The 26,933-nt window shown below is 40.3% G+C and overlaps 1 protein-coding gene across 1 annotated transcript; it reads left to right on the forward strand.

The window, feature by feature from the left end:
* The first annotated feature begins 1,214 nt into the window (after positions 1 to 1,214).
* LOC148364569 (inter-alpha-trypsin inhibitor heavy chain H3-like) lies at positions 1,215 to 26,829 on the forward strand. The gene is made up of 22 exons (XM_088338715.1): positions 1,215 to 1,368; positions 1,488 to 1,517; positions 3,065 to 3,088; positions 3,226 to 3,380; positions 6,589 to 6,693; positions 6,753 to 6,915; positions 6,984 to 7,094; positions 10,468 to 10,596; positions 10,666 to 10,782; positions 14,034 to 14,202; positions 14,267 to 14,392; positions 18,639 to 18,820; positions 18,882 to 19,067; positions 19,174 to 19,313; positions 20,064 to 20,227; positions 20,419 to 20,445; positions 22,073 to 22,144; positions 22,240 to 22,353; positions 23,882 to 24,083; positions 26,159 to 26,331; positions 26,416 to 26,527; positions 26,590 to 26,829. The coding sequence occupies exons 1-22, from the start codon at positions 1,255 to 1,257 to the stop codon at positions 26,726 to 26,728; spliced, it is 2,754 nt and encodes a 917-aa protein (XP_088194841.1). The 5' UTR covers positions 1,215 to 1,254; the 3' UTR covers positions 26,729 to 26,829.
* The last annotated feature ends 104 nt before the right edge of the window (positions 26,830 to 26,933 follow it).

Below are 26,933 nucleotides of genomic sequence, written 5' to 3' on the forward strand. Positions count from 1 at the left end.
AGGTTTTCATCCAGGATATCTCTATATATTGCTGCATTCATTTTTCCTTCTATCCTGACTAGTCTGCCAGTTCCTGCTGCTGAAAAACATCCCCACAGCATGTTGCTGCCACCACCATGCTTCACAGTAGGGATGGTATTGGCCTGGTGATGAGCGGTGCCTGGTTTCCTCTAAACATGGCGCCTGACATTCACACCAAAGAGTTCAATCTTTGTCTCATCAGACTAGAGAATTTTGTTTCTCATGGTCTGAGAGTCATTCAGGTGCTTTTTGGCAAAATTCAGACGGGCTTCCATGTTCCTTTTACTAAGGAGTGGCTTTCGTCTGGCCACTCTACCATACAGGCCTGATTGGTGGATTGCTGCAGAGATGGTTCTCCTTCTGGAAGGCTCTCCTCTCTCCACAGAGGAACGCTGGAGCTCTGACAGAGTGACCATCGGGTTTTTGGTCACCTCCCCGACTAAGGCCCTTCTTCCCCGATCGCTCAGTTTAGAAGGCCGGCCAGCTCTAGGAAGAGTCCTGGTGCTTCCAAATGTCTTCCATTTACAAATAATGAGGCCACTGTGCTCATTGGGACCTTCAAAGCAGCAGAAATTTTTCTGTATCCTTCCCCAGATTTGTGCCTCAAGACAATCCTGTCTCGCAGGTCTACAGACAGTTCTTTTGACTTCATGCTTGGTGTTTGTGCACTGACATGCACACTCAACTGTGGGACCTTATATAGACAGGTGTGCGCCTTTCCAAATCATGTCCAATCAACTGAATTTACTGCAGGTGGACTCCAATTAAGCTGTAGAAAGATCTCAAGGATGATCAGTGGAAAAAAGATGCACCTGAGCTCAATTTTGAGCCTCATGTCAAAGGCTGTGAATACTTATGTCATTGTGATTTCTTAGTTTTCTATTTTTAATAAATTCAAAAAGAGTAAAAAATAAAAACTTTTTCACATTGTCATAATGGAGTATTTTGTGTAGAATTTTGGGATAAGAGATTAAATTAATACAATTTGGAATGAGGCTGTAACATAACAAAATGTGGAAAAAGTGAAGCGCTGTGAATACTTTCCGGATGCACTGTATATGTGGACCATATACCAGTTATATATTTTAATTTTTAATGGCCCTTAAATGTCCAACTTCCGGCGTCCTCAACCACAGGTATATGTCTATTGGTCAGCTGTGTGTCCCTCCCCTCGGCCAGAGCATTTATGTACCTCAGCAATGAAGTAACCTTGTGTTCAGTTGAGCTTTGGTCATGTTTGAAGCCTCAACTTTTGGAATATTACTGCTGTGGGCCAGCGCCGGCTTGGGGCTGCCTGGCCTGGCCCAGGGAGATTTGGTCATCCCTGGTCCAAACCAAGCTACCCAGGTAGAAATAACATTCCTGATTTGTCGTGTTTAGATGGTGGTTTTGTTGCCTTGGTTATTTTTTGGTATGCTTTCTTATTACCGCTCTCACGTGTTTGTTTGCTGTGTATGTTTTCATAGGACGCAAGCCATCCAGTCAGGTCCTTGCAGGTATTTGCCTAAGATTGTTGCACACTGGGTTCTATCTAGAACACTACATTTTTTATACATTTTCAATTTACATTTTTAAACAAAAATATATTTGGATAGTGGTGTCAAATTGAAAACAGAATTCAAAGGAAAAATTTTTAGGGAAGTACGAGGTTGCTTCATGTGCACTATGCTTTACACAATTAAAAGTACCATATTTATACACATTTTAAGTTATAATTGTTATTGTAAAATATTGTAAATAAAAGTACAAAAATCAAACATATTAAAATCATTAGCAGACAGTCAGTAGTGTGGAAGAAAATGCCTTCTATTTCTTTAAACGAAAAAACAAATAGACATTGAAATATGAAAAAAACTGATGATATTAATATTACGAACAACAACAATGATAATACAAATAATATCCTTTATATTAATATTTATTTATTTTTTTATCAGGAAAAAAGTACAACATTCTCAATACAACATCAGAAAAGCAAAGATAACCTTCAGTTCCTATTTTGAAAAATATACTTTTTAAAAAACTGAATGTAACATTTTGAGGAAAAATGAAGTTAACAAAAATCATACAAAAATATTGATGTTAAAAGGGTACTGTATTTGAAAATATTTTTATTACAAAAACCAAAGTAAAGAAAACATTTTAAAGTATATTTCTCCTTAATGATACAGATTTTTAAAATAGTTTTATTAGAAGAAAAACAAGTACAAAATTAAACTACCGGTACTTCATTAAAATTCCACTGAAAACATGCAATAGATAATGAGCACCAAAATATTTTCCCTGAAAAAAGACACTTTTAAAATATAAGAAAACAGATTTAAAATGTTTTTCTGAAATATAAACTAATGATAAAATAGTAATTATAATTTTAGAAAGTAAGATAACATTTTGTTTTTATATTAACATGTCTTTAAAAATATTTTCATTTAAAGAAAAACAACAAGAATACAAAAATGTAAATACCTTACTTAAATTACTACTAGCTCAATCTAGCCTTTTGGATTTTTTTTGTGTTAATGATATGTTTGGTCACTACAGTGTGGGATTTCATCCAACAGCAAGACACTGTATGGCTAGAGAGATCCTTACTGTGATCAGCAGTCAAAAAATCAAAATATTTTTGCTCTTATGGCTCTTTGGATCAAAAAAGTTCCTGAGCCCTGGTATGGACACAACAAAATGTCCTTAAACTTTTGAGCAGTGAAGATGGTATTTTTTCAAAATTATTCATTTTTCTTTACAAGTTGTTCTCTAATTGTAATCACCAGTGTATGTTCTTCGATGTGTGTGCAGCATAAAAACTAATTCCTGCGTCATTATGTTTTGCTTTGAGCACAAAGCCACGTGAGACTGCAGACCGCAGGAAGAGTTCTAAAAACCTGTTGAAGTTTAGTTTTCAAGTCCTTAAATTCTAAATAACTTCAGTCGGACAATGGCAATGCAGCAGCCTCAGAAGCATTCAAGCGCTTAGAAATTTTTACGGAACTCTGCTCTCACATTGCGAATTATTGACTTGTAATTGTATCTTTCTGTCTTACAGAAAAGAAGTGTTACTGATGCCATGGTGAGAACATCGACTTGGATTGTTAACATTTCCCCAAATGTTTCTAAGGAACTTTTTGAGGAAGAACCAATTCTCTTAAGGGACAAGCATGTGTTCACGAGTTTGATACAAGTAAACTGTACTTTGCTTGATCTCAGGTGGAAGTGCATAGCGTAAAAGTGGATTGTGCCGTGACGTCCCGTTTCTCACACACTGTTATGACTTCTACGGCCCTGAATAAAGCCAACGTGTCCAAGGAGATCTTTTTCGAAGTGGAGCTGCCCAAAACTGCCTTCATCACCAACTTTTCCATGTGAGGTCCTTAGGATGATATAGTAGACCCCCGGGAGATGACAATCTATTCTGAAGAGGGGATTGCAAGATGAAATAGAAGGAATAGAAAACCTATGGAAATGAGCTAATACGTTCCAAATACCCCGCACCCCAGATAAAAACATTGAAATAATGTTATACTATATAACTTTACAAGTAAAGGAAAAACGAAATCTCAGGTACTTTTGGTGCGACGCTGGTACAGCAGAGTTGGTGGGTGGACCCGAAGGAGAGAGGAGATGGCGGATTAAGATTAAAAGTGATTTACAACTGCCACTTGCCAGGATTGTCTTGCTTTAACCACTTTGACTTGGTCCTAATAATTCTCCTGATTGTTGATTGGTTGTCATCATATTTATCTGCGTATTTCTTGACAATCACAAGCTCGGTTTCCATGTTTATTAAGTTTTTGCTTCTTCCTTTAGCAACACTGCAAGTCTTGGGAGCCAGAGCTATTGAATACAGTGCAGAAAATCTAGTATTTTTGTCAATAACTTGCACTCTTTAGGGGCCGGTCACACAGACATTTGCGGCTGAATCACGGCTAGAAATTTCTGCCTTTGAGGCGGACGCCATTGGACGCATTAAGATCGCCATTCAGACGAGATACAGCGGTGCTTAACACGCAGTCAGAAATTCGCGCGCGGGAGGCAGCGCAAAATTATTTAGCGCTGCTCAAATCTTCAGAGCGCGGGCACACAGCCTTTCACGAGCGTACTGAGGCTGAACCTCTGCCAGAAAATTCTGGCCGTGAAGCAGATGCTGTTGAGCGCTGATGGACGATTAGAGACCGCCATATAGACGAGATAGAGCAGTGCTTTACTCGCGGTCGGAAATTTTCACGTGGTTGGCCGCGTTCAAAACTTTTGAGCTGCTCAAAAGTTTGAGCACGTGTTGAACCGCGTGCCGCACACGTGGTCAACACGCGGAAATGACGCGGAAATGACGCGCAAACGACGTGCTCTGGCCGCGGCCAGGGCGTGCTTACACATGGGTAGGACGGGAAATTTCAGCGGGTAATCGTGGGTGGAGCATGGTAATAGCATGTTCTGCGCCTGTATCGCGGTGTTATTACGTGAAATTAGCGTGTTACGCGTGTGACAGTCAAACGCCTTTCTCGCGTATAAACAGCGCGAATGCCGAGCATCAGTTGTGCTCGTGACGTCAAGGGGGTGAACATGGATCCCCGTCAGCGTAGTTTCTCTTCATTTCGAATAAATCTTTCGGTGCATTCTCAATGGTCGCAACAAGGCTTTAAAGCCAAGACCTTAGCTTGGCCTCGGCCAGCAACTTCTGGCCGGGGTTGCATTCGCAATGATCGCAGCAAGGCTTTAGGGCTAGGACCTTAGCTTGGCCTTTTGGCTGAGAGTAAGTGTCCCGGCTCCTAGGCTTTGTAGCGTATTATGAACTGACCGATAACGGATAATGGATAATGAATAACGAAGATAGATCAATAACCCTTAAAAAACCCCAAACCCCTTTTGGCCGAGAGTAAGAATCCCGGCTCCTAAGCTTTGTAGCGTAATATGAAATGATTGATAATAGATAGTGATTAGAGAAGTTGACCAACAACACTTAAACCCCCCCCCCCGTCAGAGGAGTGGCCTCGTCTTAATCCAATTTTATTTCTTGACATTTCTTTTCAAGATAATGAAATAAAGATGATGCTATTGTTTGTAATCTTATTATTCACGGGACTGTGTCTTGTGCGATTATGATTCTTACAGCCCGGTGCTGAGATTTGCATACCCTCGCTACTACAACCACATTTACCTCGCTTCATCTCACTTTTAGGGAAAGTAATAGCGAACATAAACCCAAAACCACTTTGTCTTGCATTTGTTGGAAATGAAATACTACTTAAACCATTCCGTATTTGTTGTGAACGTAATCGAACCATAAATATTCCCCCCCTCGCGTGAACGCGCATTCTGCTGCGCTTCCAACGAAAGCGATCGTATTCTATATAAAACGCTTATTAAAACTATAATGCAAGCTAGTTATAACAATTGGGAGATCCTTGTCTATATAACGCGTTTATTTAAACAATAAAGTGCGATCGTATTCTACAAAATGCGTTTGTCAACGCGGATGAAAAAGTCACCAACGTCAATGCACGCTTCCAACAAAAGCGATCGCAGCAGAATGCGCGTTCACGCGAGGGGGAGGGGGGTGGATGTGTTGCGTAGGAGTCGGATTTGGGCACAACATCGGCTCGGGAGCTTTTATACCCGTGGTCCACACGAGAAAATGACGCAGAAATGACGCGATGAGGAAGCGGAACAGTCGCCGGCGTCTTTTTTCCGGCCATACCACAGATGAACGGCGGGTTGGCCAAATTTGCGCATTTTCCATCCCGGGCAACCACGGGCAAAAAAAAAACGCAAAATTTTAGCCGTGATTCAGCCGCAAATGTCTGTGTGACCGGCCCCTTAGAAGCACACAAGATTCTGAAATCTCTGAATGAAGAGAGAGCAAGGTATTGTGGGACGGAGTTAAACTAATAGCATAATGGCAACTTCCTGATGCGCTGACACAAACCTATAGAAGACCAGACTCTTTTTGACGTCAACAAACAGCAGACAGGCATTTTAGAGGTATAACTTGTTCAGTCATCGACACTAATTCCGCAAAGTTTGAATTTGCATGTTTTCAGCCATGCAAAAGAACATTGTTGATGTAGTATGGTGGCGAAAATGCCGTTAAGAATTGGCAAAAAATGTTTGCTCCTCTATTTAGCATCAGTGCAAGTTTTGCTACCAATAGCTAATAAATACGGTGCGAAAATACAGTATTGCATCACACTAACACACATCTTTATGAAAAACAGGGGATTCGGAACTGAGAGAAAGCGAGAGAAAGGCATTGTGGGAGCGAGTTCAGCCTATAGCATTTCAAACAAATTGCAGATGGGCACCATAAATACAACAATCAGTAGCAGACAATCTTGGAGACATAACTCACAGTCATATGCACAAACACTACAACGTTTATTTTTTGTATTTTATTGGGAGCTCAAAATAATGTTGTTTATGTCATATAGTGGGGAAAATTCCACAACAAGGGTTGAAAATCATCCCACATTGTAACGTGAACACACTGTAAGGTGGGAACGCCATAACCGGGGGTCCACTGTACTTTATAGTATATAGCTGTCGATGACACTAAGTGAGTTTTTGAATTCTCAGGGAAATTGATGGTCAAGTTTATATCGGCGAAGTGAAGGAGAAAGCAAAAGCTAAGCGACAGTACGAGAAGGCTGTATCTGCAGGACTGACGGCTGGCCTGGTCAAGTAAGACAGCCAGAAATAGGTTTTTTTTTTAGGATGTCATCACAAATTCTCCTCTGAAGGGCTTCCGGAAGGAAAATGGAGAAGTTTTCAGTGTCCGTGAACATAGCAGCAGAAAGTAACGTCACTTTCGTTTTGACCTACGAGGAGCTTCTGCAGAGGAAACTGGGCCAGTATGAGATTCTGACCAGGGTCAAACCCAAACAACTCGTGCAGGATTTCCAGGTTCTTCTTTTAGTAAGGTTATCCTAATGTTGGATGATATTTCATGTTTTTTTTAATGTTTGAATCAGATTTTGGTAAACATCTTCGAGCCTCAAGGCATCGCTTATGTTGAGGCCCACTCTTCGTTCCTCTCCAACGATCTGCTTCCACTGGTGGAAAAAGTTGTCTCGGAGAAGAAGGTATGTCTTTTCGGTAGTGTTTTTTAATTTAACAGATAATTTTTATTGTTTCGAATATTTTTTTTTGTAATATTTACAGATTTTTTTTGAATAAATATTTTAATCAAAAAATAATAAAGAAATGCTCCTAATTAATGCATTCTCAATGAATTGGAAATATTTTAAAATATTTTAAATGTATTTAATTCATCTTATTTTTTTAATGTAAAATGTTGTAAATTTACATTTTTTTTTATAATTTTCATTAAATGTGTATTAATTATTTAATTTGACATCAAATCCAGGGCGGTAATTACGGAGAAAACCAAAATGAGTAACAAATAAAAAAATATTTTTTAAAGTAAAATTTCTGTCTTATAAGTGGCAAATAATTATGATATTTTTATTTTTTTAGAATAAATGATTTGAAAAGGAAAAAAAATCTATGCTGTTCTTGAAAAAAAATAAACTAATTAGGGATTATTTATTTGATTTTACTATAAAACAAGTTTTAAAATGCAGTCAAAATAAAATTAACAATTTGAGAAAAATATACCAAAAAACAAATTCTTTAAAAAATGTCTAAATAAATTAGAGAAAATAATATGAGACGGGAAAAATGAAATGATTAAGGATTATACTACTAAAAAAGCAAGTTTTAAAAATGATGTGAAAATATAATTTGAGATTTTACATTATTAAAGAATACAAGGTACAAAACAATACGAAAAATGTAAAACACACCAAAAATATTTAATATTGATTTCATTTATTTTATGTTTTTCATTTTAATGGAAAAAAAACAAAATATCAATATACTCAGATGAAAAAATATTGATTATTCCTTTCATCTTAATAACGTTTTAAAAATGTGTTTTTGAAAAATGATTTAAAAACAATTGTTTCAACAATTGTAAATTTTTGAGTATTTGTTTGATTTTAAGGACTATTTTTTCAATATTACGAAATAGATATAAAAGAGTAAAATAATACAATTTTGAAAATGGAATAATTATAGGTGAGATGCGTTATAAGAGGTTTCCTTAAAATGTTCAAAATCTAATAGTTCAAAAAGCATTTTTTTATATATTTTTTCCACCGCACCTATCTGATTTTAGCATACTTTTACCCTTGGTGTTCAGCCCACTATACATTGCGCTAGAGGAAAGGCAGGGGGTTGGTCTGTAGGAGGGAGGAGAGTAATTTCACGCAAGAAATAGACTGTTTCAAAAACATTCCAAATGCCGACCTAAACCTGCAAAAAGATAAAAAAGGAATAATTTATTCAAGCGCTACCATTTCATTCACATACTGCACACGCGAGTAAAAAGGTGCTTGACAGAGGCTGCAATAATGATTTTAGCCAGAAGATCGCATCGCATCGTCAAGTCATCCTTATTTGTCTAGCCCTTAATCACAAGGAGTCTCAAAGGGCTGCACAGACCACAGATTATTGCAAACCACAGACTATTATTACACTATCCCAAGATCTCAAACCTACATGAGGGCAAGTAAAAACCCAAAAACCTCAACATGAAGAAAATTAGGAAACCTTGAGAAGGGACCGGACATGAGGTTATCCCCCATCCAAAATGACCAGGCTGCAACAGATGTTGCCATAACAAATAATACACAGATATTGTCAACGTGAAATATAGGTCATTCATAAGATATAGAATAGGAATGTGTTTTAAGCCAAGTTTTAAACAGTTCCACTGAAGTTGCAGATCCAATCTCAGGGGGACGAGTATTCCACAGCACCGGGGCCCAAATGGAGAACGCTCTCGAACCTGCGGTTCTCTTCTTGGCTCTTGGGATCACTAGTAGACCAGCATTTTCAGAGCGAAAGCTCCGGACCGGAACATAGGGGGATATTTAATCTGAAGATATGAGGGAGCAAGTCCATCAGAATTCAATTCAATCAGAAGCTGCCGCCGTCCCCAGCAGGCTGGCTTTATGCCCAACCGCTCCACAACGGACCACATCTCTGCCGTCCGTTTGCTGATAGAGAAGACCCGTGAATTCCGTAAAGATCGCCATCTATATATCGGATTCATTGATCTGAAGGCCGCCTTTGACACCGTCTGCCACTCTTCACTGTGGAACATCCTCCAAGCTCTCGGAGCACCACCCAAGATCATAGCCCTGTTCAAGCTGCTCTACAGCAACGCAGAGAGCTGTGTCCGTATCAACGGCATTGACTCCGACTGGTTTACTATCTCCAGCGGCGTTCGTCAAGGCTGCGTGGCTGCTCCCGACCTTTTAAATTGCATCATCGACCAGGGTTAGTGAGCGCATCCCCGGAGTGTCTTTCGGCAACTACCACCTGACTGACCTGGAGTATGCTGACGACACCATCATGCTCAGCACTTCCTACAGCCAGCTGAGAGACGCTCTGGGCATTTACAGCTAAGAGGCAGCGCGGCTTGGCCTCCAAGTGAGTTGGACGAAAACCAAGATCATGTTTGTCGGTGATGGACCAGATCCACCTGCCATCCAAATTGGTAGCGACATCGTAGAGCCTGTCAAGAGCTTTGTGTATCTGGGGTCCATGGTGACACACAATGGGGACCTAAAAACAGAGATTCTCCGCAGAAGAGCCCTGGCAGCATCTGCTCTGCAGTCTCTCTGGAAACCACTCTGGCGGCACCAGACCATCGCACGCAAGACGAAGCTCCGCAATTACAACCTCGCCGTACTCTCTATCCTGCTTTATGGCTCAGAAACATGGCCCCTGAACGACACCCTGGCCACAAGAATCGACGGTTTTGATAGCAGGGCTCTCAGAACCATCGAGAACATCAGGTGGCCCCAGCGAGTCTCCAATAAAGAGCTCGGAGCCCGCACGTGCCAGCCCCGAGCATCTTCCTTGGTCGCACAACGCCGCACCCGCTGGTTTGGCCATGTCCTTCGTCTACCACCAGACCATCCGACACGAGCCATTCTCCAGTTTGACCCAAAGGCCGCAGGCTGGAGACGACCACGAGGGAAACCCCGCACTTGATGGCTCGACGTCGTTGCGGGCGACCTCCAACAACACGGAGTTGCTGTAGAGGATGCAGAACAGCTGGCACAAGACCGCCAGCATTGGAAAAACCTGGTTCATCTGGTCGGCTCAACGCACAGGGACGGGACCCCCCGACCTTCGCTGGAGCAATAATCAATCAATCAATCAAGTCCATGCACTATTTGGTATAATACCAACTGAGTCTTAAAATCAGTAAATAGAACATTTTAAGTCACAGAGATCACCTTTAAGGAGATTTTAAAAAAGTGCAGTACTACAAAAACACGTTTAAAAAATGTAATATACAATATAAGAAAAAAAAATGCTTAAACTGTATAGAATTTTACCACCTGTGAAACAAGTTGCTAGTTTGGTTCTCACTTTCAGGCCCACATCGCCTTCTCGCCGAGTCTGGAAGACCAGAGGAAATGTCCCGGCTGTGATGGAACCATTATCGAAGGAGATTTCACTATCACGTACGATGTGAACCGAGTGACCGGTCTTGGGGACATTCAGGTCAGGGAATTGTTGCGATCATCACATAATTCTCCATGTTTTAATAATCGACCTTTTTCTGCACCTCAGATCGTCAACGGGTACTTCGTGCACTTCTTCGCACCTCCCGGCCTTCCTCGAGTGCCGACGAACGTGGTTTTTGTCATTGATAGGAGCGGCTCCATGACTGGCAAGAAAATGCAGCAAGTAAGAGACAATTTGTTTACTTTAACAGTTGAGAAAACGCAGCTTTACATCTGAACCAACTCATCACAAACATAAACAAACTCAAGTGAGAGCTATGAATCAAACATGTGCTCGCCTTAATTGCTTAACTACTATGAAATGAATAAAAATTAAATACGAAATAAAAGTTGTAGCAGTCAACGGGCAATAACGTCAGACTACTAAACTGGGCCTACTGAAGCTGAGAAAATACTGCGCACTATTTTCTTTACCATTAATCTAGACTGAAAGTCAGCTCTTTTACACCTTTACTCCTATCTAGTGGCGGGAAGGAGCAATGGGTTTGTATGTATTAAAAAAATCACAACTTTTGATAGAAATCAGCGAGAGACTTGCTTTTTTTAGACTTTCTCAGAAATTAACCGCAGACAGGATGAATTAATCTCACAGGCCGGATCCAGCCGCAGGGCATCTATTTGACATGCTTGTGTACACCACCCTGTAAAGCCTTCAGATTTAGTGCTTTGTGCAACATTGAAAGTTTGCAAACGAACACTTAGCCGAGACACTCCATATCCATCTTGTCTATGGGCATCAAACCACTGAATGATTTCCTTCTCCATTTTCTTTTTTTCTTCAGACATGGTGTATTTCAAAAATGATTTTACAGATAAAAGGACCAATATTCAGCACACTTTTAATGTAAATTTTGTGCTAACGTTTGCCCCATTGGTAATGTTGTTCCAGTAAAGACCAAGCCTCCTCACCACGCTCTGCCCACCATTCGCAACTGGTTATACACAACCAAATTTGTAGTATACATTTTTTATTTCATAGTTGTAAATACAGGTTGGACGTGAGTATATACGGAAAGGAGAATATCTCCATGGAGAGAAACTCAGTGTTCTCCTCCCTGTACTTATTGCTTGAAGTAGTACCACTGTAATTGTATTCTGTTGTACTACACTCACCATTCAAACTGTTGCTGGCTAAATGAGGGTTGATGAAATGAGGGTAATTTTTTTTGTTACATCATTACATTTATATTTAATGTATTGGTCTCCTTAGGGTTATTCACGTCATCCAACTATAGCAAGGGAAAACCACAGACATTGCACAAAAAAAAAAATGCAGAATGACCAACATACATGACAGTGAGGGGACTGTTGCTTAGAAAGGTGATGGCAGAGAGGATCAGGCTTTTCCCAAGGCAGGCCCTCCTAAATATTATTTTTCCATATCTGCGCCCTGACAGTAGCGAGATGAAGTGTTTGTGGAGTGGGTGAGTGATATCCTGGACTATTGTGTTTGGCAGTCTAATGATGGACCTGTTATTTAAGTCTGAGAGATTAGGTGTGGGTAGGTTGATGACTTTATCTGATGTGTATGTGGTATGTGTAAGTTAAGTCCGGTCCGTAACAGAGTATAGTGAAAAATCATGTACAGGAGGATGGGTTGTAGCAACAGGATTTAGCGAAGGAGGAACAGTTAGGGGCCGGTCACACAGCCATTTGCGGCTGAATCACGGCTAAAATTTTGCGATTTTTTTTTTTGCCCGTCGTTGCCCGAGATGGAAAAAGGCCAAAATTGGCCAACCCGCTGTTCATCGGTGGTATGGCCGCAAAAAAGACGCCGGCGACTGTTCCCCTTCCTCATCGCGTCATTTGCGCGTCATTTTCTCCTGTGGACCACGGGTATAAAAGCTCCCGACTCCTACGCAAAATCCCCCCCTCGCGTGAACGCGCATTCTGCTGCGATCGCTTTTGTTGGAAGCGTGCATTGATGTTGGTGACTTTTTCATCCGCATTAACAAACGCATTTTGTAGAATACGATCGCACTTTATTGTTTAAATAAACGCGTTATATAGACTAGGATCTCCCAATTGTTATAATTAGCTCGCTTTATTGTTTTAATAAGCGTTTTTATATAGAATACGATCGCTTTTTGTTGGAAGCGCAGCAGAATGCGCGTTCACGTGAGGGGGGGAGGATTTTATCTACGGTGTGCATTACCGTTCGATTACGTTCACAACAAAAACAAAGACGGAATGGTTTAAGTTGTATTACATTCCCAACAAATGCAAGACGAAGTGGTTTTGGATATATGTACGCCATTACATTCCCTAAAAGTGATATAAAAGTGAGATAAAACGAGGTAAAAGTGGTTGTAGTAGCGAGGGGATGCAAATCTCGGCAGGGATGCATTTCTCGGCATAACACCGGGCTGTAGAAATCATAACCGCTCAAGACACAGTCCCGTGAAGATCAAGATTTCAAGCTATGGCACCGAAGAAGCCAATATGTTATTATTGTAATAGTTTTTCATTTTGATTTTATTATCTTGTTATGAAATGAAAATAAATGTCAAGAAATAAAAATGGATTAAGACGAGGTCACTACGGTGACGGAGATCTATGTTCACCCCTTGACGTCTCGAGCACAACTGACGAGTGCTCGGCAAATCGCGCTGTATATACGCGGAGAAAGGCGTTTGACCGTCACACGCGTAACACGCTTATTTCACGTAATAACACCGCGATACAGGCGCAGAACATGCTATTACCATGCTCCACCCACGATTACCCGCTGAAATTTCCCATCCTACCCATGTGTAACCACGCCCTGGCCGCGGCCAGAGCACGTCGTTCCGCGTCATTTCTGCGTCATTACCTCGTGTGCCGCCCGCGGTTAACACGTGCTCAAAGTATTGAGCAGCGCAAAACTTTTTCGCGCTGCCAACCGCGTGTAAATTTCCGACCGCGAGTAAAGCACTGCTGTATCTCGTGTATATGGCGGTCTCAAAGCGTCCAACTGCGCCCAACAGCGTCTGCTTCACGGCCAGAAATTTCTGGCCGTGATTCAGCCTCGATACGCCCGTGAAAGGCTGTGTACCCGCGCTCTAAAGTATTGAGCAGCGCAAAACTTTTTCGCGCTGCCAACCGCGTGTGAATTTCCGACCGCGTGTTAAGCACTGCTGTATCTTGTCTGTATGGCGATCTCAAAGCGTCCAATAGCGTCCGCCTCACAGGCAGAAATTTCTGGCCGTGATTCAGCCGCAAACGGCTGTGTGACCGGCCCCTTACCAATCAGAAGACGAGGTGATTTATAATCTGCTATCTGCTGCTGTAGCAAAGTTACACACTCTGTTGTGACAACAGTTAGGTTACACAATTTTCATCATAACACATTACAGTACTTACAACCCAGAAAAGTAATTGTCTACCTTTGTAACACGTCTTAACACTGTCTAAGAGTTCTTTTTTCCTCTCTAGACCCGAGAAGCAATGGAATACATCCTTCAAGATCTGAAAGAAGACGACCATTTTGCCATCGTTGAATTTGATGACAGGATTGGTTGCTGGAGGGATACGTTGACCAAAGCCACAAAAACTAACGTGACCGAAGCCATAAAATATGCCAGGAAATTGTCATCCAGGGGAGGTGAACAGAACCACCAGGATTTTATAAACCTACAAAAGTTTCTTTCTTCTTTCTTTTTTTTCAGGCACAAACATAAATGATGCATTGTTACGAGCTCTAAACATGCTGCTGGCAGACAAAAGAGAAAATAGGATCCCGGAGAGAGCCATTGATATGATTTTATTACTCACTGATGGAATGCCCAATTCTGGTGAGCATGCAAAATTTGTGTTTTCATTCACAGGTTTCCAACTCAGGTCCTTAAAGTTACAGTGAGTATTACACAGTGACCCCCTAGTGGTGTAAAAATACCGGTACTTGACTCATTTAAATAAAACACAATGTACTTAAATGCAGCACGACAGAGCGGTGGTTAGCGCGTGTGCGGCACAGTTCTGAGGTCATGAGATCGAACCTTCCTGTGTGGGGTTTGCATGTTCTCCCCGGGCTTGCGGGGGTTTCCTCCGGGCACTCCGGTTTTCTCCCACACTCCAAAGACATGCATTTTAGGTTAACTGGCCAATCCGAATTGTCCCTAGGTGTGAATTATCATGTGAATTGTTGTATGTCTCTGTGCGCCCTGTAACTGGCTGGAAATCGGTTCGGGGTGTCACCTGCCCACGGCCCGAAGATAGCTGGGATGGGCTCCAGTACCCCAGCTTACTGTAGATAAGTGGTGCAGATAATGGATGGATGTATTCAAATGCAGTAATCCTTTGCTATATCGTGGTTTACTTTTTGTGATTTCACGGACACTGTGTCTGCCTATTTTTTTGATAATGTTGTGGTCTAATTTGTACACAAACAGCTTTATGAACCTACATAAAGTACTCACAAATCTTTTTTAATTTCAAGTTTCTGTTGCTCAAGTTTCTCTTCAAGATGCTTTTTATCTACTATCACCTACAAAGTTTGACTTCTCGACACGCTAAAGGAGGCAAACGCAGTTTTCCATAATGTCCACATGATGACGACAAAATATAATTTCAAGTCATCAAAGCATTTCCGCCCCTCAGATGAATACAGTATAGCAACAACATTATTTTTGAAATTACAATTTGCCAGAAACAATTTTTTTAATAGAATAAAGTAAGTTGTTAAACAAATGATTCAACCTATAAATTATGTTTGTTCTTTAGTTTTGCCAAATGTAGTGTCCTGAAATTATTTCCACCCCTTAGTTGAATACCGTAAAGCAGTAAGATCAATTTTGAAATTACAATTAGTCAGTACAGAGTTGTTTTTCTAATAAAGTAAAGCAAGTTGTTTGTTAAACAAATGATTGAATCCATAAATTGGGTTTGTTCTTTAGTTTTAATGTATGATAAAGTATTTAATACGACACCCCGAAAAAAAAACGAGGGCGACTGTAATAAGCAAAAACAGATTTCCTATCTTCTGCCTCCTCATGTTCATTCAGCAGTCAGAAACCTGGAATTAAAAGAGAAGTGTATTTTTGACCACTAGATGTCATTGTATTGTGTTGTGCAACCAAAAACGAATAGTACAAAACGCACGAAATAATTCCATCCACACAAATTCAAAGTGACCAAACTGCCTTTTTCTACTAATTTGTCTTGCCAAGCCTTTTGTTAAGTTTTTGGTCTTTGGGGGTACCCGTAGGATCAAGATGGCGTACAATAATTTCATGTCATCCCTCTCAGTGAGGCTCATGATATGTAAAATAAGCACATATTTCTTGAGTATTTCAACAATGCATGCTTTTACGATGGTTCTTCTATATTTTTCTTATAATTTAGATCAATCTTGTTTTTTTTAATGAATGAAGGATTTTTCACCCCTTAAAGGCGCTAGATAATAAAAACTGTCCCTTTTAGGTTACGGTAAATTGCCATTATGTAAATGCAATTTAAAGGGAAAATATTATTTTGCCATTCAAATGTAGTTATTCGAATATAGCTGTTATGTTTAGCAGAAGGAAAGGGTTTTATGTACTAATGGTATTAAGCTACTCAGAGATCCTGATTTAAAGCCCCAGTGTGTATTATATAGCGCCTGATGTTGTGCAAAAATACTTAATTCTTTTAAAACACAATTCATTCAAACAATAAAAAAACATGTGCTATCTTAAAAACAAGATCTTTTTTATATAATACCTGTAGGTTTAGAAATCTGTTGTTAAAACCCTTAAGACCTCCTTTGAAGAAACAATCGTGTTTGGCTGCTATCTTATAACCACGGAAGCCTGAATAACCATTTTGTGAATGTAGCTTGCTGCAGTGTAGCATTTAGCACTTAACCAGGCTCACCTTCGACAGCTAAGCCCCAAATGTGATGGCCGCTGATTCTGCACTTTTTCCCCACTGTTTCTTTCTCTAGCCACTTGTCAGCCACTTGGCTGCAGGCTGAGGCAAACCACTCGCAGTTATTGTCAGCTGCCGCTGCTTGGGCTTTCAGTGTCATTTGACTTCCACAGCTGCTTATGCAAGTGAATGTCACTGAGTTCCCAGATTCGGGGCCCCGATTTCTGCAAATTTCTTCTTTGCTCTTGCAAGTGGCCTTTTTACCAACTTCTCCCGCTAGCTGCTTAAGTTGGCCGCCGACACCAGCGCTGACCAACTCCAGCTATTTGCTCTTTTCAGCTGCTCCAGGAGTATTCAGCTTGCTCTGTATTTTGTTGTCACTCCCAGTGATTAACATCAGCTTTCATGTCCTGTTGCTGCCTGAAATTCCTCCAGAAATAATTAATTTACTAAAAGTATGCGATGTTTTTTTTAAACTTAGTATTCAAGAAAATAAGTTTTTTTTTTTTTGTGGAGTCGAATTGCAGTTACCCAGATTACCCAAAAGAAGACGCCAGAAGTCCACAAAAAAGACTTAACAATCAGTCTCACATGTAGTTTTTCTGAAGGAAACCCTACAAATTGTATTTATCCGTTGATTAATTTTGACAAAAAAAAAAATCTTAATTTGAAAAGCAAAACAAGCGAAAATATTTTTTTATCTAAAACAGAATTCAATATATACACACTGAAGTCAATATGCAAACATGTTAACAAGAGGGAAGCAGCACGTTTCTAATTTGAATTGGGTTTATTGAAAGGATGTAGTGTGTGGGGCATAATTACAGCAGTGGTCTTCATTCCTTAATGTTGTTGGCCCAGTTCTTTTTCGGTCTTTCACTCCTCCTGCCCCCCTGGACTGTGCCCTAGAGAATTATCTTGGTCAGTCCTGATGACATGTCCATACCACTGAAATTACCGTCTGCGCACATTTGACAACACTTCTTCGTAGGGTATAATGTGCCCTCTGATGGTATTTCTTACTGTTTCGTTTGTCGCATGGGCTAAGTAGCTGATGCCTAGAAGTTTCCTGTAGCATTACAACTCTATGGCCTGGATTTTCTTTTCCAGTTTTGCTGTTATAGTCCATGTCTTGCAAGTATAGAGGGGGATGGAAGTCACCAGCGCTTGCATGAGTCTGATCTTTAGTCTGGCAAGTGCAGCTGTGGTTTGAACTATACTGGCTATGACTTCTGGTGCTGATCCATCTTCTGATATGACAGCTGCAAGATATTTCAATTTGGTTACAGGTTCTAGATCTCTGTGGTTGATGCTGATGTTTGTGGTGATACCTTGGTGATTGTTAGTCATTACTTTTGTTTGTTCTCTTTATGCTGATTTCCATCCCATACTGGCTTGATGCTTTGTCAATGCGATTGACCAGATCTCTGAGTTCATGTTCTCGTCTCCAGCCAAACCGGCAATATCATCAGGAAAATGGAGGTTAGTGATGTTGTGTCACCTAATACTGACTGTACATTCATGTTGCTCCAGAGCTTCGGACATGATCCTCTTCAGGAAGATGTTGAATATAGTTGGAGAGAAAATGTAGCCTTGTCTCACAACGACTTTGGTTTGAAACTACGCTCCAATGGTACCATCGATCAGTGCCGAACTGTTGGCATTGGCATACAGTTGTTCAATGGCCTGAACTAGTTTCTTGACCATGTTGTACTTCCGCTTGGTGGCTGGTAGAGCGGCTTGCCAAACTAACGCCTTCTTAAAATCCGCAAAAACTTGATAGAGGTTTCTCTGGTGTTCACAGCTCAGTAGCCTAGATGGTAAGGCGCCCGCTTTGAGACTGGGAGGTTCGGGTTCGCGCCCCGGCCGAGTCATTCCTAAGACTTAAAAAAAGTGGTCGGCGGCGCCCTCTGTTGGCTGCGGCTGCATCGGCTCGCTACAACGGGTCAGGTGCAATCGACATTTCGTTCTGTGTACATTGTTACACAGAATGACAATACAAGGAAATTATTATATTATTACATAGGATGCACAGATTAAAATCTGTTCCGTGGTGCTCCTTCGTCAATAAAAATGAGGGTTCCTTAGCCATCTTAACTGAATCAAATGGTTGTGCTAATTTTTGATGTTTTAAATCAGATGTACTAGAAATCAGTTAACAAATTAGGACTGAGACTGCTTTCTCATCTGAAGGTGAGACCAATCCGAATAGGATCCAGGACAATATGGTTTCTGCTAATGGCGGAAACACAACTCTATTCAGCCTTGGGTTCGGAGTTGATGTGGATTACTCTTTCTTGAGTGTGTTGAGTCAAAGAAATAAGGGACTGGCTCGACGAATCTTTGAAGCCTCCGACGCGGCTCTTCAACTGAAGGTGAGGAATGAAGGCCCTCCTATCTTCTACATTAGTACAGCAACATCATTTCGGATTACAGGGCTTCTACGAAGAAGTTTCCAGTCCTCTACTTTCAGAGGTGTATTTACGTTACCCTGACAACACAGTGGATTGCCTGACCACCAACCACTTTAGCCAGTTGTTTAACGGTTCTGAGATTGTGGTGGCCGGTCGGCTGGTGGACAATAACTTGGACAACTTCTTGGTGGAAGTAATTGGACAGGGGGTGAGAACCTTTTTGAATTTTGTGAACCTAAGAAAGCTAGCAACAGATTTAACTTTGGTCTATTATGCCATGTTTAAATATTGATATTTTTTTTTGTCCTCAAAAGTTCGAGGAGAACTTCCAGGTGCAGGGCCAGACCAAGGCTTTGGATTGGGGCACTATTTACCCGAAAGAAGAATACATCTTTAAGGATTTCACAGAACGTCTATGGGCTTATCTTACCATCCAGCAGCTACTTGAAACGAGGTCAGTCAATTCACTTTAGTGCAGGGTACCTGAGCATGGTGCCCATGGGTACTTGGTAGCATAGTAATAACATAAATTGGTATTTCAAAAATGCACATCACTACCCAAAAATAGCTCTCAGCTTCAAACAGGTTGCTGTCATGGATTTGTTGGACAGTTTCACAGGTTTGCGGCATTGCTGCCGTCACGGACTTTCTGGATCATTTTTACATATTACCCATGTTTTTCTTATATATGTTCACTATGTTTTGTGTATTGTTACCCAATGCAAAACCTATTCCAGCCTGGGCATCCTGGAAGGGGGATTACCCCTTGTGGGGCCCCTTTTCAGGTTTCTTATTTTCCTCATGTTGAGGTTTTGAGTTTTTCCTTGCCCGCATGTTGGTTTAAGATCAGGCCTTTGCAGTTCTTTGAGACATTTAGTGATTAATGGCTATACATATAAATGTGACTTGACTAGACTTGATTGTGTTTGTGACCCAATGCTCTAGTAAGTCAATTTAGTGCATTTTAAACTTCAATTTTCCCTTATTTAGGTCAGTAGTGGACTTTACTTTTTGCTGAGGAAATTTCTTGCGTGAGATAGGCATCTAGTTATGGTAAAGCATTGCAATTGGAATACTTGCAGTCGAACTTTAATAAATTATTGTGCACGTTTAAATGGCTTTACATAATGGGAATACCGGCGATATTCAGTTTCCAATGGGATTTTTGCCTTCGTATTGACATATCATGTGTTTTTTGTTCCAGCAAGAGTGGTAATAGCCAGGACGTGAAAGCCAACGCCACAGCCAAAGCCTTGGACATGTCCCTACAATACAGTTTTGTCACCCCTCTCACGTCTATGGTGGTCACCAAACCTGAGACAGAGGACGGACCTGATAGTCCCCTCATTGCTAATAAACTGACAGAAGGTAATAAATGGAGGCAAAAAAATGCTCCCTCTATACTCCTTGCATTTTACCTACTGGACCTCACAAAATTCTAAGAAGTTTGCAGTCAAAATTGACAATTTTGTAATGAACCTAGCGAGCATTTTTCAAGCAAATATGTTCCAATGTATTCTAGTCTATTTGATTGACTTATTTATCATTTTCTTTGACAGAGGAAAGACAACAAGCTGAGCGAAACAGTAAGTACTTTTGTCTTGAAACCTTTTAATCGAGATGTGAAGCATTTTTTTCCAGACTATGAATCACTTTAAAGTATAAGTGATGCAAAGCAAAACATTGCTATTTAAGTAAAAAGTAAAAAAGTATATTTCCCGTTTATTTTTGGCCCGAATATCGATGTGGCTAAATCATTGAAAAAGACTATACTTTCTTTCCGCAGGGATAGGAATAACAGTACTTTTTGGTATGGAAGAGACTATGCTAGCTTTTAGTGCAGAAAAATAAAATGCTAACGACAAGGCTAGTTTTACACGTAGTGTCATGAAACGGGCCGGGAAGCAGGTAGTAGGAAATCATTTGCGAAGACATCCTCACACTTTAATTGAGAAAGAAAAGTTGTCCAAAACACAAACAGACCAGACCAAAAAACAAAACGGGTCAAACACAGGCAAAACTTCAAACTAGGCATTTCCAGAATTAATCAGAACTTGCAGGAATCTCTCAGAATGTTACACCGAAGTGCGACAAAGTCCAACAAGCACAACAAGTATAAACAGGTATCAACAAGTATGAACAAGTTTTCAACAACGATCTGGCAAAACGCAGTTCAAAAGAGCGCGTTTAAGTACCCACAGAAGTAATCAGTAAATGCGAGTCAGCCGGTGTCAAGGGGCGGTGCCAACTGGACGCCATGGCAACCGTGCAGAACCTGACACGTAGGGGAAGACATGCTTGTTTTAGGTATGGATGAAGAAGCTAGTTTTCCTTGTAGAAAGAGACAATTCTAATTTTAGTCTTAAAAAATATAATATTAGCTTCCCACCTAGTGCAAATCAATGCTAATATTTAATAAGGAAAAAACTAATTTTTAGTGTAGAAGAAGACCAAACTAGTTTACGACAAGAGACACCAGCCTGTGTACTTTTGTATGCTGTCCTTAAAGGGACAGTGTGTAATATGTGGGGCTTCCTAGTGGTACAAAAAGAGCCACGACTTCCAGGACAGGTGGTAATTGTATTATTTTTTCACTAAAATCCGAAACAACTGCGTCTGATTTAGCAAGAGACTGTTGGCTTTTTTAAAGAATATAACATCAAGAGGCACTGCCGGCTGAAACATGCTGACTACAAAAAGCTAACTGGAAACAAACGCTGAGAAAAGGTGAAGCAACTGGAAGCTGTTTTAACAGCACAGCAGCGCTTTTTCGCAAGACCCTGCAAGTCAAATTAAAATGCTACAAAATGGATGTCACGACACTGAGCACCAAGCACTGCAAACCTTTCATGGAGTGTGATTTTTTTAAGGACTATTCAAAGAATGCCAGGGTGAATAGTCAGCCCTTCCTTACACAATTTCAGTTTACCAAATATGGCCCACTTTCTGAAAAGTTTGACACCCCTGCAATTAGACAACACAGCGCCATCTAGTGGTCAAATATTACACGATGTACTTTCAAAGAAATGTAAAAAATTAATGCTACTTCTCAGCACAACACAAAACATGCTTAATCGTTTTTTTTATGAATTAGTCATAACAAAATGTTACAGGAAAAGCCAGGGTGACTTCTAGTCTGGGAAAAACTGCTAAAAGTTGTGCTTTTCTGTAAGAATCCGAACTAATGAACAAGTAATTCTCTCTGTTGCACAGAACCTTTTTACAATTCACCCCCCGTAGCCTTCGCTCCACCCTCCGTAGCCTTCGCTCCACCCTCATTTTTTGGTAAGTTTCTATGTTTTATGTACAAAATGATTTTTTGTTATATTAGTAAAACCAAAACAGGAATGGAATATATGATTGAATCTGCTTGTTTACAGTGGATGGAGATCCGCATTTCATCATCGAGCTCCCGGACCAAGACGATGCCCTGTGCTTCAACATCAACGACAAACCAGGAACTATTTTCAACCTAGTTAAAGACACAAAATCAGGTCGGATGACACTAATAATCCGGTCAGGCAAAAAATTCCAAATTTTTGGTATCCTGAAAGAAATAAAGTTTCCATGCAAGTTGCTGTTAGGTCTAGGCACCAGTAACCTATATCCGTGACCACGTAAACCATCAACACGACAGAACTCAAACAATTGATCAAAAGGCACATTGATCATTCCATGCAGTACTTTGAACACAAAAATTAAATCAAATCGAATTCTACGGAGCTCCAAAAATCCAAGTTCAGTCTTTGTAGTCTTTCCGGATATGACAAGCTGTGCATCCCAGGTATCCGCTTCGTATACCGTCGTTGAACTCCTTCCAGTAGGTTAATGTCCTTCAGTAAGTAAGGGTTCCACACAACGCTGTTATATTCTAACCCGGGTCTAACATAAACGCAAAACATTCGAACTAAGAATGCTGGGTTCTTGTTGTAAAAGTTTCTGTAAATGTTTGATGCTATGTTATTGGCTTTGTTGGTAATTTTGGCGATATGCGTGACAAACTTTAAGTTTGAAGTAAGAGTGAGACCCAGATCCTTATGTTCAGTAACAACATGCAAATCATGATCATTAATGTTATACAGCGGAACAGAACCATGTAAAAACGACTGTGCTAAGCATTTATGAGATGACAATTGCAGTTGCCACTTTTCGGACCAAAGAAAAACTGATTTAATGTCATTTTGGAGAGAATCAATTGTTCCTGTAACCTGGGTTTTTGGTAAGAAAGCCGACAGTTTAGCATCATCGGCAAAAATTGAGATGTCACTACTTTGAATGGCCTCAGGTAGGTCGTTCACGAAAAACAGAAATAATAATGGTCCTAGTACTGAGCCCTGCGGTACCCCACTACAAACTTCCGACCACGCTGAAAGAACATCATCAATTTTTACGCATTGTTTACGATTTGACAAATTATCATTATCCATTCAAGCAGTTTTCCACTAATACCATAGCATTTCAGTTTTTGTAAAAGCTTGTTATGAGACACTTTATCAAAAGCCTTGCAAAAGTCTAAGTAAACAACATGTTGATGATGATGTTTGATTATGGTAATAAGTTCTCAATATCTCACAAAAAATCTGGATTGATGCAAGTTGTAAGATTATAATGTAGACATTTACCCGTTCTGTGTTGGGGATTGCAAAATGGGATTGCTGTATAGCGGGGAATAGAAACCTATAGTAATTAGCTAATATCTTCCAAACCACCAGTGTCTGACGGGCAAAATCTTGAATTTTCCTGATGCCGTGAGGCAAACCAATTGCGGACCAACATTTTATATGACGTTGACCAATAGCCAACAAGAATCTTGGAGATGTAACTTGCCATCACAGTAACACTGCAGGGTTTGAATTTTACAAGATTTTGGGCATGCACAATAATAAGTTGTTGTCATATAGTGCTGCAAAGAGGGGCCAAAAACATTTTATTCCACTCTGTAAAGAAAAACATCTCAAGGCAGGGACGCTATGCCTCGGGCATCTATTGTAAAGGAAACTGATGTTTTTCTCCAATTATCAGGCGTATTGGTGAATGGCCAGATCATAGGAGACAAGCAAATTCCTCCCGATGGTACAATCAACACCTACTTCTGGCGTTTCGGCATCATTCACCGACGATCAGGGATGAAAATGGAAGTTAGCACTAAAAATGTCTTAGTGCTCCAAGATGGCCATCGGGTCCGGTTAGAGTGGTCCAATACGACTTCCCTCAAAGGAGACAGGTGAGTTATTATTTTGTTTTGGTGTCCTCAAATGAAGTCCTCTTGAATATTTAGTGAATTGATGATACTTTAGGATTTAATTGTAAGTTCACCTAAATAATGTTGACATATGCCTGATTAGCTGGCCAAAACTTTAATAATGTCAAGCGAAATCATACAAAATCAATGTATAGCTTATTTTTCAAAAAAATACATAATCAGATGACAAATGGAAATGTGTTTTGAAGTTTAACCCTGTGCATACAATATATCTTTCGCTAGTTTTTTCTCATGTCAGAAGAACTGCAGCTTATGTACATAGATTGCATTAAAGTATTGAACAAGACTGGACAAGGTTTCCACTCACTAAAAACTGACATTTATTTTAGGCATTGAAGAAGGCACTGTTAGATTTCAACTGAAAAAGACAATGCTAGTTTTGAGGTATATGCTCGGCGGCTCTGGGGTAGGGTGGGAGGTCATTGGTTCAAGCCCATACCAAAGACTTACAACATTGGTACCCGTTGCCTCCCTGCTTGGCGCTCGGTATTGGGGGTTGGATTTGGGGGATTTGGTCACCTAATGACTCCCAACAACAGGTGTTGCAACATATCGGTTGAGTATGGCGGAAGGGAAAAGGGCCATATGGCAAAAAAACATTGGTTTCCCCCTTTGTCTCAACGGAGGCGATCAAGCTTAGCCACCTTGGAAGACGCTATAAAATAGAACCAGGTGAGGGCCCCACGAGGGACCGCATCAAAAGCAAGTCCCAATGCCTAATGTGGCATCCTGGGGGGATCCAACCCCATCTATTGATTTAAGTTGGGTAGAAGATAATGCTATTTTATTGGCATAGGTAACACAGTAATAGCTTTTAGTGAAAAAAGACCATAGTTTTTTGGGTGTGGAAGACAACGATGATAGTTTTTGGCATAGATGGAACATTTCACTGACAAATATACAGCTAGTTTTCGTTGTAAAAAACAGAGTCGTAGTTTTCAGAGAAGACGTTAGTCTTTTGTGTAGAAATACAATATTTCAGAAAATCATAAGAGTTTGCAGCGTAGAGAACGACACTAGCTTATGGCACACAAGACAAAAAATGGCATTAATGGAAGAAGATTATGCTAGATTTTCATGCAGAAGAAGAGAATGTTAGTTTTTGGAAGAAAACTAATATTAAGCTTGTTTTTTTTAAGACATTACTTTCAGCTAATCTTGCATTATGAAAGACAATGCGAGCTATAGGCGTAGAAAAAGATAACACGAGTTTGCAGTGGTCAAAGAAGACAATGTTAGTTTTCAATGGAGAAGAAGAAGACACTAGCCTTTGACGCACAAGAGAACAATACTAATTTTAGGAAAGGAAAAAGATAATGCTAGCGTTCCATGCAAAAGAAGAGAATCCTAGTTTTTGGAGGGAAAAAATTAGGTTTGATTTTGGTGAAATAGTTCTTTGTTTATGTCTCTAGCATAGAGGAAGACCATTCAACATGCGGGGCAGAAGTAAATGATGCTAGTTTTTGGTTTTGAAGATGATGACGCTAGTTTACAGCCTGGGAGAAGACAACAGTAGCTTTCAATTGAGAAAAGACGACGCTAGCTTTTTTTTTTAGTCACAGAAGTATATGAAGCTATTTTTTGGTGTAAAAAATAGTAACAGCTTTCAGTTAATGTTTGCAGCTTTTGGAGAAGACCGTATTAGCTCTCACAGACGACTACGATGCAATTTTTGGGGCATGGAAGGTTAGAATTAGAATTTCTTTATTGACATTGATATCAACAATGTGAACCATTGTATGCGACGAGATTTAACATGGCACTCCAGGGTAAAACATGTAATAAAGACTTTGAAGAGAAAAGTGATAAAATACTATCAGAATCCAAAATAGAAATTATGATAAATAAAAAAAGGGTTAGAGATATAAAGCTAGCTGGAGAGCTGCACCAGAGCGAGCTGTCAATTTGACATAAGACATAAAACAAGATGTAGATTCGCAGTGTACAAGACACTTGTTTTTAGCATATATTTTTATTTTTACGTCCAGCAAGAACGTCATTTGTCATCCGACTTTTTGTTCTTTTCCTCCTCTCAGCATGGATATTCTTTTGACCAAGGACCGCAGCCTTACCGTCACTTTTAAAGATTCAGTCAAGTTTGTGGTTCTGCTCCACAAAGTGTGGAAGAAGCACCCGTACCACCAAGATTATTTAGGTTTTTACACACTGGACTCCCATCTTCTGTCACCTTCCGTTCATGGGCTGCTAGGTCAGAAACACACTTGGAATAACATAACAGAAATGTGAGAATTCAGCACTATGTAGCAAAAAAAGTTTCTTGTTTCTTCTCCAGGTCAGTTTTACCATGGGGTAGAATTTGAGGTATCAAGCCTGCGTCCAGGAGAAGCCCCGGATAAACCAGACGCGACTATGTACATCAAGGGACGAGAGCTGAATGTTACCAGGTAGGGCATTAAAAATAAGCGATGCTGTTTCCCACATTAATGAACGTTTTGCTGATGTACAGGGGCTGGCAAAGGGACTTCAGGAGAGATGTGAAGAACGGAGATAATGTTCCATGCTGGTTCATTCATAATAACGGGACAGGCCTTATTGATGGAGAGGCTTCGGACTACATTGTGTCCGGGATCTATAAAACTGTTTAGAGATTAAATCTTCGGATTGTTGTCTGTGTCTTGATACGAAATGACGAATCACTGATTTCAGCAGATTTTTACAAGCGTGAAATAAAATCCCTCTAAAAACATTCCAACGGTTAGGATTTTTAAAATTTTATTAGTAATCGAGTAATCAGGGTCAAATAATATGAAGAATGTGTTGATGCTGCCTTCCAATTCTCAGTGTCCCTTT

Source organism: Urocampus carinirostris, chromosome 6 (genome assembly GCF_059441175.1).
Source record: "Urocampus carinirostris isolate Australia breed hairy pipefish chromosome 6, RoL_Ucar_1.0, whole genome shotgun sequence".
NCBI lineage: Eukaryota > Metazoa > Chordata > Actinopteri > Syngnathiformes > Syngnathidae > Urocampus > Urocampus carinirostris.

Bases quoted from the DNA above. Each gene is read 5' to 3' on its own strand.
- LOC148364569 (XM_088338715.1), top strand. From the start codon at position 1,255: ATGTTTGAAGCCTCAACTTTTGGAATATTACTGCTGTGGGCCAGCGCC. The intron at 3,381-6,588 runs GTGAGGTCCTTA...TTGAATTCTCAG, and splicing joins TTCATCACCAACTTTTCCAT to GGAAATTGATGGTCAAGTTT. The intron at 19,068-19,173 runs GTGAGAACCTTT...TGTCCTCAAAAG, and splicing joins TGGAAGTAATTGGACAGGGG to TTCGAGGAGAACTTCCAGGT.